This window comes from Culex pipiens, chromosome 3 (genome assembly GCF_016801865.2).
Source record: "Culex pipiens pallens isolate TS chromosome 3, TS_CPP_V2, whole genome shotgun sequence".
Taxonomy (NCBI): Eukaryota; Metazoa; Arthropoda; class Insecta; order Diptera; family Culicidae; genus Culex; species Culex pipiens.
The window spans coordinates 177,989,745-178,005,217 of NC_068939.1; the positions used below are offsets into that span (position 1 = coordinate 177,989,745).

The 15,473-nt window shown below is 33.9% G+C and overlaps 2 protein-coding genes across 3 annotated transcripts in view; one reads left to right on the top strand and one right to left on the bottom strand.

The window, feature by feature from the left end:
- Nucleotides 1–15,473, top strand: part of LOC120432344 (dipeptidase 1) — a 437,109-nt gene that overhangs the window by 90,732 nt on the left and 330,904 nt on the right. The gene's annotated exons all lie outside the window — the stretch shown is intronic.
- Nucleotides 1,008–12,200, bottom strand: LOC120432346 (putative gustatory receptor 28a). The gene is made up of 6 exons (XM_039597534.2): nucleotides 11,510–12,200; nucleotides 7,429–7,609; nucleotides 6,879–6,985; nucleotides 2,210–2,295; nucleotides 1,430–2,018; nucleotides 1,008–1,372 (listed from the first exon to the last, which is right to left on the bottom strand). The coding sequence occupies exons 1-6, from the start codon at nucleotides 11,726–11,728 to the stop codon at nucleotides 1,241–1,243; spliced, it is 1,314 nt and encodes a 437-aa protein (XP_039453468.1). The 5' UTR covers nucleotides 11,729–12,200; the 3' UTR covers nucleotides 1,008–1,240.

Sequence of the window (15,473 nt, forward strand, 5' to 3'; positions counted from 1 at the left end):
TTTTCTCAAGCTTGAGAGTTTAGGAAGCGAAAATGATCGGCTCCAGAAAGAGCGGTTTTGCCCACCTCTAATAAAAATCTCAAAATCTTAAAAATTATACAGCAATTCCCCACGAAAACAGGATGGAAAAAAACAAAAGTGCTCGGATCGGGCTAAAAAATTTTCAGGGGGTTCCCTGGCCCAAATAATTAGACCCGTATTTTTTTGTTTGGCCATTAGGGTGACCTACGCCGTGTTAGGGTGGTCTGAAAAATTGCCATTTTCGTCGATTTTCGCAAAAACCACTTTTTTCCAAAAATCATAACTCTGCGTAATTTCATCCGATTTTAGCTGTCTTATACGCAAAAGAAAGGTGATAAGTTGGTCTTTCAAAGAAAAATAATAAGAAGCTTCAAAAATCTAGCCAAACATAAGAAAAGGGCGTATGAAACATTAAAATGCCGTTTTGACGGTGTCTGAACCTAAAAGCCTATGTTTGGAAATATTTTTATCGGATTCCCCAGACATTTTTACATAATATACTAAAAAATGGGAGGAGTTCATAAACAGGATTCCGAGATATGATTTTTAGAAAATAAAATCCGTGTTTTTAGACGCGCTGCGCGCAAAAACCGGAAAATGACGAAATCGACAAAAAATCAACTTTTTTCACTAAAACTGTGATAACTTTAAAATTTCAACGATGACTTATAGATGTTTGGGTACCAAAATTTTCGTAATTAAAAGACGCAACTTTTCTATTTTAATTTCTTAAAATTTCTTCAAACTCATTCAATTCAATTATGTTGACAATATATTTTATCTCTGAGCTCAACTAAATATTAAGCATTTTTTTTATATTTTAATTATTGTTATATTTTATTTAGAATTTTATAAAAAAAAACAAACAGTTTGTACCAAAAGTCAACAAAATTTTACAAAACAAACCGAATTCCCAAAATAAAAAAAAAAGTTAGTTAAGTTGGTATGAAAATAATCGAATCAGCCTACCAGCACCAGGTGGACGACCAGGGATTATTTAATCTCGCTGATTGAATTTCGCTACCCAGTCTGCGGCTTATCAGCGATGGTATTTGACTCCTCAATTAGCCTGGCCTGGATCCGACGATGATGTAAATAGCACGAGAGCTTGCAGGATGTGGTTCTCACGCAAATTGAAAGTTTCAAACCGACGTTTATTTCAAAGTGCAACTCCATTGAATACATTCATTTTTTTTTTGGTTTAACGTGAGTCAAACTCCTAAGAGGCCGAAAACTGCATCTTGTTGCTGTTGATTGGATCGTTGATGTCACTGTCGTCGCCGTTGGCCTGGTCCTCGGAGATCTTGAACTGAATCAGCACGATTAGGTAGGTGGTGATCGAGGAGGCAATCTAGAACAATGTGAGGTTAGGTTGGTTGTTAGGTTGAGGGTTTTTGTAGGGGCTTACCCCTGAGATGACGGACAAATCGATTGGGAACAGGCCGTACGCGTTGAACTCCAGCGGGTTGGCGGTCATAAAGGAGATCAGATCGTCCGCCTTGGACCGGAACTCCTCCTCGTTGGACTTGGACTTCATAAAGTACAGATAGTTGATGACCTTCTTCCACTCACCGCGCACGTTTTCTCCGCTCGTGAACAGTGACCAGAACTCGACTCCGTGCAGGAACAGCATGCTGCAGGCGGCCAACGCGTAGATCTCCGACCGGGACTGGCTGAAGCCGGACTTGATGTGGTTCAGCATGTAGTACAGCTGTACGGTGACGCAGATGAACGCCGACAGAAGGGAGAAGATGGCCTGCTTGCCGTAACAGTCGTTGATCTTGATGGACAGATCCTGCAGATGTTCGACCACCTCGCGGATGTTCTGGATTGCGTCGGCCGCGCTGATCGGTCGGATCTTGATCGTGCCGAGGGTGGTGATGCGGTTCAGCTTCTTGTCGTGGGCATGGTGGGGTTGGTGGTGGTGGGGCAGCTGGGGCACGTTCGACAGGTTCATCGCCTTGAACTGGAGCTGCTCGAAGCCGTTGGGGAAGTTGCTGCAGAAACAATCAAAAATTCACACTTTAATAAATCATCACGAAACCAGATCGAAAATTCATCCAATTTATTCAAACAAACAAAGCAAGGTCAACATACATCGACAAACATTACAATCCAAACAGGAAAAAAATCACACACACAACAAACAGTTTAAACAACTCAACACAAGCAGCAACTTTCACATTACTTCATCCCTTTGAGCAGCAGGGCCGATCGATCGGACAGGAACATAATGCAGCCGGCGAACTGGAAGTTGAACAGCAACAGCCCAAACTGCAACTCCGAGAGAGAGAGCGAGACGGAAAACATATGAAACGGCGAAAAACAACCATTCGGAAAATTAAACATTTCCATTTGTGCCGGGGCTCACTTTTGTTTTCCGCTCATTGTGTGTGTGTGTGTGTGTGTGTGTGTGTGGGGGAAATTGAAAACAAAAGTGAAAACAATTTTCCCGGTTTTATTTCGAGCAACACGAGGGTGACGTCGTCCGCGCCGAACCCGCTTTGTGAGCAATCAATTACAAATTGCTGCTGGAAATTAATTGCATTTTTGTTTTGGTGGTGGTTTTGATTCGCTGCGACTGAACATAATTTACTGGTCCAGCGTATTTTCACCCACGTTGTCTTGTATCAACAATTAGGAAACAATTGCATTTGAAGCAATGATTTTTTTGTTGCGAAAACTACATTTTCTGACAGCAGCGTGGATTGTTCGCTTTTTTGTCTCCCGGTGGGGCAAATGTAATCAACTTCACGTTCCATAAAACTCTCGTTCCAATGGTTAATTGGAGCAATTACCAGATCAAGAACATTTAAAACTCCACAGTGTCATAGAAAGACAATGTTAAGCAATTCTCTGAGATTTTGGACATTCGATTATGTTTGTATATTTTAAAATCCGGCTGAAACTTTTTTGGTGCCTTCGGTTTGCTCAAAGAAGCCATTTTCCATCATTAGTTTGTCCATATAATTTTTTAAAATCTGTATCTTTTGAAGGAATTTTTTGATCGATTTGGTGTCTTCGGCAAAGTTGTAGGTATGGGTGATGACTACACTGAAAAAAATGATACACGGTAAACATTTTTTGATCAATTTTAATTTCACTTTGTGTCACTAAAACTTAATTTGTAAAAAAACTATATTTTTAATTTTATTTGATATGTTCTAGGGGACATAAAATGCCAACTTTTCAGAAATTTCTAGAACGGGCAAAAAATATTTAACCGAGTTATTTTTTTTTTTAGTCAATACAGATTTTCTCAAAATATCGAAGGTCGTAAAATATTTTCCACTTTATTTTTCGATGTAAAATTAAATTTGCAATCAAAAACTACTTTATTGAAATTTTTATATTGTGCACCGTTTTAATGTTATAGTTATTTATGCTTTTTATAATAAAAATCGCCGGCTTTGGATTTTTTTTATTTTTTCCCAAATGCAAAATTAGAAAATCGGGCTTCGTCATGCACAAGAGATATGTTTAAAGAGTCTTCACGCCAAATTTCAGCGCCATCCTATTTCGAGATATTGGGGCACTCGTGGCAATCTCGTTAAAAATATTTACGAGACTAGAATTTTTTTTTCTACATTTTTATTTTTAATCCCGCTGTAACATCAACTTAGGACAGTGGTCAATATGAAGATTTTTATGTAAAATTGTCTGAAAAATTAATTCCCATATTCGGGTTCTGAAAATGTTGACGTTTAGAGCACTGTTCAAAAAAACACTTACAGTAAATTATTTTTGTATTTTTTAAGTTGAGTTCCTCCATCCTGCATTTTTAGTGAGTCTTTTTACAACATTTTAGGCTATTTACAAAAAACTTTTGTACAAAAAAAATCGTGGGCATCATTTGACTTTTTAACCAAAAATCAGAAAATCTCATAAAAGTGGAGTGTTTTTTTCTTTCAGTGTATTTTTTTCGGAAGGCCCGTCAAATTTCCAACAAGTTTGTCTTTGACCACTTTTTGATACGATGCAACGGCTTGGAGATACAGCGATGTTTAAATTCCGAATAACACAAATATTTAAAACACTTACGTCCTCCTTAAATGTCATGATTGAGTGAAACTGGCTCCATATACACAAAAATTGCTAATATAAGCGTTAGATAACATATCTACAAAGTTTCATTGAAATCGGAGAGGGTCGAGAAAAAAGTTCAAAAAAAAATCCTGTTTTGGGCTGGAATTGCTCATAGATGAAATAATAATGGTGGCGTTATTTCAAAAAATTGAAAAGATTTGAGAAAATTTAAAAATTTCAAGGGATTTTCCGGAAATTTTCAAATTACACGAATTTTACGCTGTCCGTGAAATCGTAAAAATTCACTATTCCTGATATTAAGTAATAATAAATTTTGAGATTTTCTACATGTATGTAACCCCTTTAGTCTAAAATGACATGTCAAAAATAAAAATGTTAGTTCTTTTTAAGTTCTAAAAAGGCCCCATCATCACTTTTCTCAAAAACTAAACCCTAAATTGCTACGATCAAATAATTGTGATTGCGAAGCCAAACTTTATAAAAGTTGATAAAAATCCCAAAAACATTCCCGAAAAGTAATATTTTCAAAATCACCCTAATCGTAAACCATCCTAGTATTCCACAAAAACAAAAGCTACAACTTTTCTGAAGACACCAAAGCTCCTATACTCCACATTTTCGGAAAGTCCATTTCCAATTAATTTTGCGATTGCGATCTGGACCACTGTGCAACCCGGGCAGACGGTAATAACAAAATTTATGCCATTTCAATAACAAATACTGTTAAAATAACAAAAAGTATTATAGAATATTCTTGCAAAATCCCTTGTTGTATAAGAGTGTAAAAACATTTTTTTTAATCATAACAAAATTTGTTATTGATCTGAAATTAAATGAAATCAAAAACAATTTGGGAATTACATTTTTTGTTATAGAAGAATAACTCCAACTGTTATTGGGATGATCGGATTAGTTGTTAAAATAACAAAAAAATATAACAAAGATTTGTTCGAAGAATAACAAAAAATGTTATAAGTCTGTTATTACAATACCAAACCAATAACATCAAAATCATAACGGCAAATAACTTAACTTGTTATAAATAACATAAAATGTTATTGGCCTAGTATTTTTAAATATCAAAAAATGTTATTCCCAAGTTATTTCCGTAGGCTCGGGAATGTATATTAAAAAATAGAAACCCGAGCAGACCCGAGCAGACGGAAATAAGTTGGGAATAACATTTTTTGTTATTTGAAAATACTAGGTCGACAACAATTTAGGTTATTTATAACAAGATTTGTTATTCGTCGTTATGATATTTTTGTTATTGGATTGTTATTGTAATTACATACTTATAACATTTTTAGTTTTTCTTCGAAAAAATCTTTGTTATTATTTTTTGTTATTTTAACAACTAATCCGATCATCCCAATAACAGTTGGAGGCATTCGTCCATAACAAAAAACGTTATTTCAAAGTTTTTTTTTGGATTTCAACCAATATCATTCCAATTACAAATTTTGTTATGGTAACATAAACTGTTATTAATCTCTTATGCAAAAATGGATTTTTCAAGAAGATTCCTTAACACTTTTTGTTATTTTATCAGTATTTGTAATTAAATTGGCATATCCCGGGCAGACGGTAATAACAAAATTCATGCCATTTCAATAACAAATACTGTTAAAATAACAAAAATTGTTATGGAATATTCATGAAAAATCCATTTTCGCATAAGAGTTTCATAACAGTTTATGTTATCATATCAAAATTTGTTATTGGTCTGATATTGGTTGAAAGCCAAAACAACTTCGGAATAACATTTTTTGTTATGGAAGAATAACTTCAACTGTTATTGGGATGATCGGATTAGTTGTTAAAATAACAAAAAATAATAACAAAGATTTGTTCTAAGAATAATCAAAAATGTTATTAGTCTGTTATTACAATAACAATTCAATAACAAAAAAATCATAACAGCGAATAACAAATCTTGTTATAAATAACATAAAATGTTATTGGCCTAGTATTTTCAAATATCAAAAAATGTTATTCCCAAGTTATTGCCGTCTGCTCGGGATGAAAAATTAATTACCGTCTGCCCGGGTTAAGGCGATTAAAAACATAATATTTAATCATCGGTGTTATTTTCGGAAATAGAAAAAAAGTTATTTATTTTTTGTAAGCATTGGGTCAATTCGTTATGCTTGACGCAAAAAAAAATCTCGTTAATGCACGAGCAACAATAAACGATGGTTAACATTATGCAAAATTTGATGAACCTTCCAAATAAATATTTGATCATGTTTGGCATCATATTTCGATTTCGATAATTATCGTTAATTACATTCGAGTCTGGACTGTAATCAAAATGAAATCAAAGGTCACTTTTGTTAACTAGAGATGAGCAAATTTCAAAATATCCCGCAAATCAATCCATATTTATCAATCGAAGTGTGTAAATCAAAGAGTAAAATTGCATGATCAAAAACCCCAACCGTTCCACCTCAAATCAACTCCAGTATCAGTCCACCACGTTAGCCGATAATTGGCAGCCGAAAAATCATCGAATCGCAAATTGGATTCATTTGGGGCGTTCCGTATCGACCCCTTGCCAAAAGTGAACATCGGGATTGATTTTTCAGCTCTAGCCTACGAAACCACTGCTCTGATTTCGCGAGATCCGGCCAAAAATCGCGATAAACTAATAATAACCGCAACTCTGTGTGTGTATCGGTATCGAGTCAGGGGAAATTTGAGTCGAACTCTCGAGTTGGCATCAATTCACCACTGAAATGGAGAGTTGTTTCGAAGCGTTTTTGAACGATTGACCAGTGTTGCCAGTTTTGTATGCCGTCAGTGCTTACCTTTGGCATGCAGAACGATATCCAGTAGAACAGCGTCCAAATCCGGGCCAAATTAACGCCAATCATATAGTTGAGACCACTCAGAGCACCACCACAGGTTAGGGTAACTGGCCACACCAGTCCGGAGCAATTGGTTCGAAGGGGGGAAAAAAAGAAGAAAAAACGTTGGTCATTTTTTTGTAGGTCAATTTCCAACTCTATTATTGATGGCCAGCCAGCAAGGATCGTTCAATTCGCCTATCGAATGAAAAACAAACCCATAAATAACTGTCCGGAGAGCAATCTGTCCCGTGAACGGGCAAGGGTTGCACCCCAATTCAAGTCCTGCCAACCGGGTATCGGTCGATTGACCGTAGGCCAGTGTCGAGGCATAATGAAAAGTAAACATGTTTGAGGTTTCAGTTCTTGCAGGAGTGTTTACTGAGAACACACAAATCGATTGTTTGGATTGGCCCGTTTTGATAGGAGAAAGGCTAATTTGACAATTCGAAAACTTCCTTTCAAATTGGATAAACAGTGTTGCCAACTTTTGTGAAAAAAAAAAACTCACCGATGCAGGCCAGAATCGAGATGCGCTTCATCTTGATGTTGGCGATGGTGTACGAGATGCCAAACATGGTCCGCAGCTTCTCGTCGCACATCGAAAAGGTGGCCAGAATCTCGCTCGAAACGGCCCGGTGGCGGATCGCGAAGATCAGCGCGAAGATGTACGCGAACGAGTTCGGGATGAACTGAAATGGAGTTGGAGGCAATGTGTTGATTAATTGCCATTGAATAAATTTCAAAATTTAAAATTAAATTGATGTGTGATTAATAACATTAATTACACCGATCGACAAAATTTTTGCGCAGGCTCAACTAAAGGGGAAGCATGAACTTTGAGGTCCCTAGAAACACGTGCACCATGAATTTTTGAAAAATATTTTGACATGTCCGAATGATTTTTATTCAAAGTTTGTATGAAAAATTAGTGCTGTTCGCTACTCCTAAATATTGCATGCAATTTTTGGTTGTTTGCAACAGCGACGAACCGCCCTCATTCTCCATACAAACTTTGGAGAAAAACCATTCGGCCCTGTCTAAACATAAAGTTCATGCTTTCCCTCAAGTTGAGCCTACGCAATAATTTTTGTCATTGTCATTTTTTCAGGTCAGTGTTATGCAAAATTATGCTCGCTGATGTCATTTTCCTCAGGTTTTGAGCTAACCTTTTTTTCGTTAAAAACCTGAACAGACGGTAATAACTAAATTCATGCCATTTCAATAACAAATACTGCCATTTCAATAACAAAATTTGTTATTGGTCTGATATTGGTTGAAAGCCAAAACAACTTGGGAATAACATTTTTTGTTATGGAAGAATATCTCTAAATGTCGTTGGGATGATCGGATTAGTTGTTAAATTAACAAAAAATAATAACAAAGATTTGTTCGAAAAATAACTAAAAATGTGATAAGTCTGTTATTACAATAACAAACCAATAACAAAAAAATCATAACGACGAATAACAAATCTTGTTATAAATAACATAAAATGTTATTGGCCTAGTATTTTTAAATATCAAAAAATGTTATTCTTAAGTTATTTCTGTCTGCTCGGGAAACCTGTCAACAATTTTTTTTCACCGCAAAAAAAAAGTGAAATAACATCAGTGAGCCAATGTTTACAACTTATTTGATTGCTGATTGAACCATGGCTTCGATGGAAAAGTAATTTACTGCTCAGAAAAAAAAACTCATTTGAGTATAAAAATTGAAACAGGTGAATCATACACATACAATCCGAGCTGAAATTCCAAGAAAATAGAAACAAAAAAAATGTTTGTTCATATCGTCAATGATTTTGCATTACATTTCAACATTTCCAGGAAATCTAGTGATTGAAAAGATGATCCGCAAAGTGGAAACAACTGGAAACATGAAAAAAAGTTGTAAATAAATCCCGGGCAGACGGTAATAACAAAATTCATGCCATTTCAATAACAAATACTGTTAAAATAACAGAAAGTGTTATGGAATAATCTTGAAAAATCCATTTTTGCATAAGAGTTCAATAACAGTTTATGTTATCATAACAAAATTTGTTATTGGTCTGATATTGGTTGAAATCCAAAACAACTTTGGAATAACATTTTTTGTTATGGAAGAATACCGCCAATTATTATTAGGTTGATCGGATTAGTTGTTAAAATAACAAAAAAAAATAACAAAGATTTGTTCGAAGAATCACTTAAAATGTTATTAGTCTGTTATTACAATAACAAAAAAATCATAACGGCGAATAACAAAACTTGTTATAAATAACATAAAATGTTATTGGCCTAGTATTTTCAAATAACAAAATATGTTATTCTAGCGTTATTTCCGTCTGCTCGGGATACAAAGCAAAGTGGTTCAAAGTTGATCTTGAAAATTGTCATTACCAATATGTAGGATATTATATATTACGAGGAATGTGTTGATAGTAAAAATGCGTTAATCCATTAAACCTTGTTATAAACACATTTTTTATTTTTTTTATTTCCAGGTAAGCTCAACATTGATTTAAAATTGGTAAGCAAACAAAACACAAATTAACATAACTCTCCTGGTGGTATTTTAAGCCTCCCCCATACTTTTTTATAAATTTCATTTTAAATCAATCAAATAATAAATTTCGCAAAAGTGCTTGAGCTTCAACTCCTAATTGAATTATTTTTTTCTTACCCATGTTTAGAAGGTAATTTTGAAGCACATCATTTACCACGATAAACTTTTATTGACTAGTTTTAGGTTTTATCTTTATTGAGGTTTTAACATTATTGAACACTTAGAATCAGGTCTGCCAACGTACGGCCCACGGACCGGATCCGGCCCGTGAAGTCATTTCATCCAGCCCGCGACGGCATTTTAAAATAGTTCTATAAATGGCCTTCAAGGCTGTCAAGGAAATATTCGATAAATAAATTAAGAGTCTAGCTTTAAAAAAATAAGCCTGAGATCAAATTTTCACAAAAATTTTATTGAGACAATTTAGCTGTTATTTTGTGCTTTAGCAATATTTTTATTTCAAATTCAAACAGTCTTTTTGTTTGAATTTAGTTTTTATCATTTCTATATTGATGTTTTCAAAATCAATAAATCAATGATGAAATATATGATAGTAAACTTGGATTGTTGTACAGAATAATTCTAGTATTTAATTTCTTACAATTTTGAATGTGTTTACTTCAAATTTTAGTTTTTCTGTTCTGAACCATTTTATTCAAATTGATTTTTACTTATAATGAGCTAGGAAAAAATATGTAGTTTTCAGAAAACTTTAGAATAATAAAATTTGTCAAGAATAAACTTAAAAAAGCAAATTATTTTTACAGATAACGAAGTTTGCTGCAAATATTTTTGAAATATTGATAAATGTCTCAAAATAGCAAAAAAAAAATAAAATTAATTTCAAATATTTGAAGAAATTTTAACAATAACTTTTAAAATTTTGCGTGTGTTTTCAATCATTTTATAAAATATTTGCATAAAAATGTAGAACAACTCAAAAAGTGTTGTTTTTGTAAAGAAGATTTGAATCCAAATTAAGTTTGAATAAATTCTATTTGTCATTAAAATTTAATTTTAAAAGGTATCTTTGATTTTCCATATAAATGAATATTTTTTTGCAATTCTAGTTCTTTTTATTGGATTATTTTAAAAAGATCTGATGAATATAGTGTTCTGTTTTTTTTTGCATTTTTAGCTTTTATCAAACATTAGTTCCGGCCCGCCACTGCTTCAGAAAAATCAGATCTGGCCCACAGGGCCAAAAGGTTCATGAATGCTTCAAGTTCTAGAACAAACCGAGCAAGTTTATAAAAAATCGTTTTAAATAATACAATTAGTTTTCAAGTTGCAACAAACTAAAATTAAAATTAGCTAAACAAAAACAAAAGCTTTTTAATCGAAAGCTGAAAATTTCAGAAATATTTTATAGAATTATAACGCATTTTTTTGTTGCAAAATCAATTATGTTTCAATAAAGATTTGGGAAGATAAGATAAATTATGTTTAAAACAGTGCAAGAAATTGGCTAAAATTTTAGGAAATTTTCAGTAGATTCAATGAATATTTTTCCAACCAGGCTAAAAGGTTGTGAGGTTTTTGGTACACCGTAGGAGGCAAATAAAAAATGATTCAAGAAAGAATGTTTTGCTTACAAATCTTCAAACATTATTTACAATTTAAAAAAAACTGTTGTTCAGTTATGTTTATAAATTTATATTTATTAGCATAACAAATTTGTTATTAATTCCATAAAAAATTCAAACATTTTCAATCAAATTAATTTAATTGACAGTCAAACCGTTGCAAATATGTTTCATGGTCTATGTCGCCCTTTTCCCTTCAAAATTGGCCCGTAAAATCTGGGGATTAAAAAGGTACATTTCTCGAAAAAACATATTTATTAATGAATACTGAAAACATCATTAAATGTTTTTTCATTCATTAATAATCATTCAAACATGTTTGGGCTTGTCTTAAAAAAATGTTTTTGCAAAAAAAAAATCATTGCGAATTAAAAGTTGGAAAAATATGAACTGCCTTAACGATTTTTGGTAAAGCTATATTAAATTCATAATTTTAAATGTTTTTTCCCCACCAACCTGAATCCAGTTTGCGGCGTTCGAGATATCCGAGGTGTTGCCGCTCTGCCAGAAGATACTGACCAGGCACACGGTGTAGAACAGCAGCGCCAGGTACGTCGGCAGCAGCTGCTTGACGTAGTTGAACCGGGCATTGCCCATGACCACGGTCCCGTCTAGCGCAAACGGGCACAGTCCGAGCAACTTGGAGAAATAGTAAAACGACTTGATGGACTTCATGGTTCACTCAAGCACTAGAGGCCGGGTCCTTTTTCACACCTTCAACTTCCGGGCTTCCTTCCGGATTACACTACGGTAATTGAAAAGTTGGAAACTTTCGACACCAAACTTGCCAGACTGGGAGAAGGAGGGAGCTGTGGGGAGACGTTTGTCGAGACAACCGCGTCCAGACCGCGAAACTTTATGCCGGCCGCACCGTTCGACAGCTGCAACGAAATTGGCTCGCACTAATGGAAGGAACTTTTGACGGTCAGCGCTCGGCTCGGGGAGTGACATCCCCCCCCTGGGGAGGACCTTCAGTTGCTTAATTTGAACTTGAGGATAAAGCATGGTTGAATGGATGTTTTGTTCGATATCCAATAAAATCGTTTACCACATGGTTATGAAAGTATCATTCATCGTAATTTTCTAATGATATCGTCACCACCTTGACCAAAGTAGCTAATAGTGATTTGGAGTCGGTTATTAACCGTGAATTGGTGTAGTATTCAAACATTTAGAATTTTTTTTTGAGTCAACATTTGTTAGATTTCTCTTTATTATAAAACATTAAAATATAAACAAAATGGAAGCAAAAAAAAAAGCCAGATAAACATGATTTACCGGAAAGAGACAGTAATATCTATTGCTTCTAAGAACATGAAATCAATGATGTCTAGTTTAAGTAATAGCGTCCCTTAAACAGATTCGAAAACAATGTATTCGACTCGGGTAATGTAGGCATGACGTCAATCAAATGTAAGCGGAACAATGAGTTATTTTTTTTTGTATGATGTTATTTCGAACATCTAGAACACATGTTTATGATGTGCAGTTAAACCTCGCATAGTGCGCAGGCGTTACGCTTTGTATTTCTTTGATTATTCTAAAATGACATAATATATTTGCAATCTTTTTATAGCAATTTGTTCGTCTTGTTGGAATCTACAATTAACTTCAAAGCGATTGCAAAAATATTATTTCGTTTTCGAGTAATCGAACAATGCGCACAATGCGAGGTTTAACTGTAACCCACTTATCACCTGTTTTGCTGCCAAGTTTGCTATCACAATAAAAAATATAGAATAGATCAAGAAAATTATTGCTATATGGGTAATTCTCTACCAACTCACACGAAATCGGGAAAAGTTGCCCCGACCCCTCTTCGATTTGCGTGAAACTTTGCTCTAAGGGGTAACTTTTTTCCCTGATCACGAATCCAAGGTCCGTTTTTTGATATCTCGTGATGCAGGGGCGGTACGACCCCTTCCATTTTTGAACATGCGAAAAAAGATGTGTTTTTCGATAATTTGCAGCCAGAAACGGTGATGAGATAGATATTTGGTGTCAAATGGACTTTTATGTAAAATTGGACGCCCGATTTGATGGCGGAACATGTCATTTTATGGGAAATTTAATGTAGTTTTCGAATCTTCATTGACCCAGAAGGGTAATTTTTTCATTTAGGACAAAAATTTTCATTTTAAAATTTCGTGTTTTTTTCTAACTTTGCAGGGTTAGTTTTAGATTGCAACAATGTTCTACAAAGTTGTAGAGCAGACAATTACAAAAAAATTAATATATAGAAATAAGAAGTTTGCTTATAAACATCACGAGTTATCGTGATCTTACGAAAAAAAGTTTTGAAAATGTTGGTCGTCGTTGGTCATGGCCGTTCATGGTCACCCGCGACAGACACGGACGACGAAACAAAGAGAAACGCAAAAAGTAACATTTTCAAAACTTTTTTTTCGTAAAATCGCGCTAACTCGGCGTCATCCATAAAGTATGTCACGCTCTAGGGGGGGAGGGGGGTCTGAACAAGTGACATTGCATGTTATAAGTATAGGAAAAGCGTGACAAAGGGGGGGGGAGGGGGGTCTGAACAAGTGACATTGCATGTTATAAGTATAGGAAAAGCGTGACAAAGGGGGGGGGGAGGGGGGGGGTAAATTTTGGCTGATTTTTGCATGACGTACTTTATGGATGAAGCCCTCGTGATGTTTATGAGCAAACCTCTAATTTCTATACATCAAAATTTTTGTAATTGTTCTACAACACTCTAAAAAATAACCCTGCAAAGTTAGAAAAAAACACGAAATTTTATAATGAAAAATTTTGTTCCAAATGAAAAAATGAACCTTCTTCATTAAATTTCCCATAAAATGACATGTTCCAAAAAATTTTACAGTCGAGTAACGGAAAATGGGAGAACTTAAAAAAATAGTGTTTTTTTCGATGAAAAATACGGTTTTTCGGAATTCTGAGTACGCCATCAAATCGGGCGTCTAATTTTACATAAAAGTCCATTTGACACCAAATATCTATCTCATCACCGTTTCTGGCTGCAAATTATTGAAAAACACATCTTTTTTCGCATGTTCAAAAATGGAAGGGGTCGTACCGCCCCTCCATCACGAGATATCAAAAAACGGACCTCAGATTCGTGATCAGGAACAAAAGTTACCCCTAAGGACAAAGTTTCACGCAAATCGAAGAGGGGTCGGGGCAACTTTTCCCGATTTCGTGTGAGTTGGTAGAGAATTACCCATATTATGAACCTGAAATGCTAAAAAAAAAATGAGAAGTTCTCTAGATTTTGAAAACTATTTCGCAATTTTTAAGTTTATAATTTGGATTATTAAAGAAAATATATCTCTCAAAAAATTAACCTGAATGATAATTAATTGTGAATTAAATTTAGTTAAAAAATAAATTTTTATTATTTCGTATGCTTTTTCGAAAAAAAAACAATATTACAATATTTTTGATAATGAAGCAAAATGACATTTTTGACATTCTGTAAACATCTATACTCAAAGTTTCATTAAAATAAAATAATACAAAGAAAAGTCGTTTTGCCAAAGAGGAGACAACTAGAGAGAAATTTTCTGTTTAGAAAATAACTTTCTTCAATGAAACAATCAATTGTCACTTTACAAAAATTTGTTTTCAAGAATCCATTTATGCTTTTTTTCATTCACCTCTAGATTTGAAAATAAAATTAAAAAGTTTTACTTTCTACCAAAAAGGCCATTGCAAATGAGCAAAAATACGAAATCGGTCTTTTTTCTTAAATTTTAATTTTTGTATTTTTTAATCCGACTGAAACTTTTTTGGTGCCTTCGGTATGCCCAAAGAAGCAATTTTGCATCAATATTTTTTTCCATATAAATTTCCATACAAATTTGGCAGCTGGCTATACAAAAATGATGTATGAAAATTCAAAAATCTGTATCTTTTGAACGAATTTTTTTTATCGATTTGGTGTCTTCGGCCAAGTTGTAGGTATGGGTATGGACTACACTGGAAAAAAATGATACACGGTAAAAAATTTTTGGTGATTTTTTATTTAACTTTTCGTCACTAATAACACTATTTTTCAAAAAAAATATTTTTATTTGTTTTAGAGGACATTAAATGCCAACTTTTCAGAAATTTCCAGGCTGTGTAAAAAAAATTTGACAGAGTTATGAACTTATGAATCAATACTGATTTTTAAAAAAAATCAAAAAATTGGTCGCAAAAATTTTTCAGCTTCATTTTTTGATGTAAAATCAAATTTGCAATCAAAAAGTACTCTAGCGAAATTTCAATGAAGTGCACCGTTTTCAAGTTAAATCCATTTTTAGGTGACTTTTTGAAAAAAGTCGTAGTTTTTCATTTTTATAAATAAGTGCACATGTTTGCCTACCTTTGAAAAAAATATTTTTGAAAAGCTGAGAAAATTCTCTATATTTTGCCTTTTTGCGATTTTTCCGAAGAA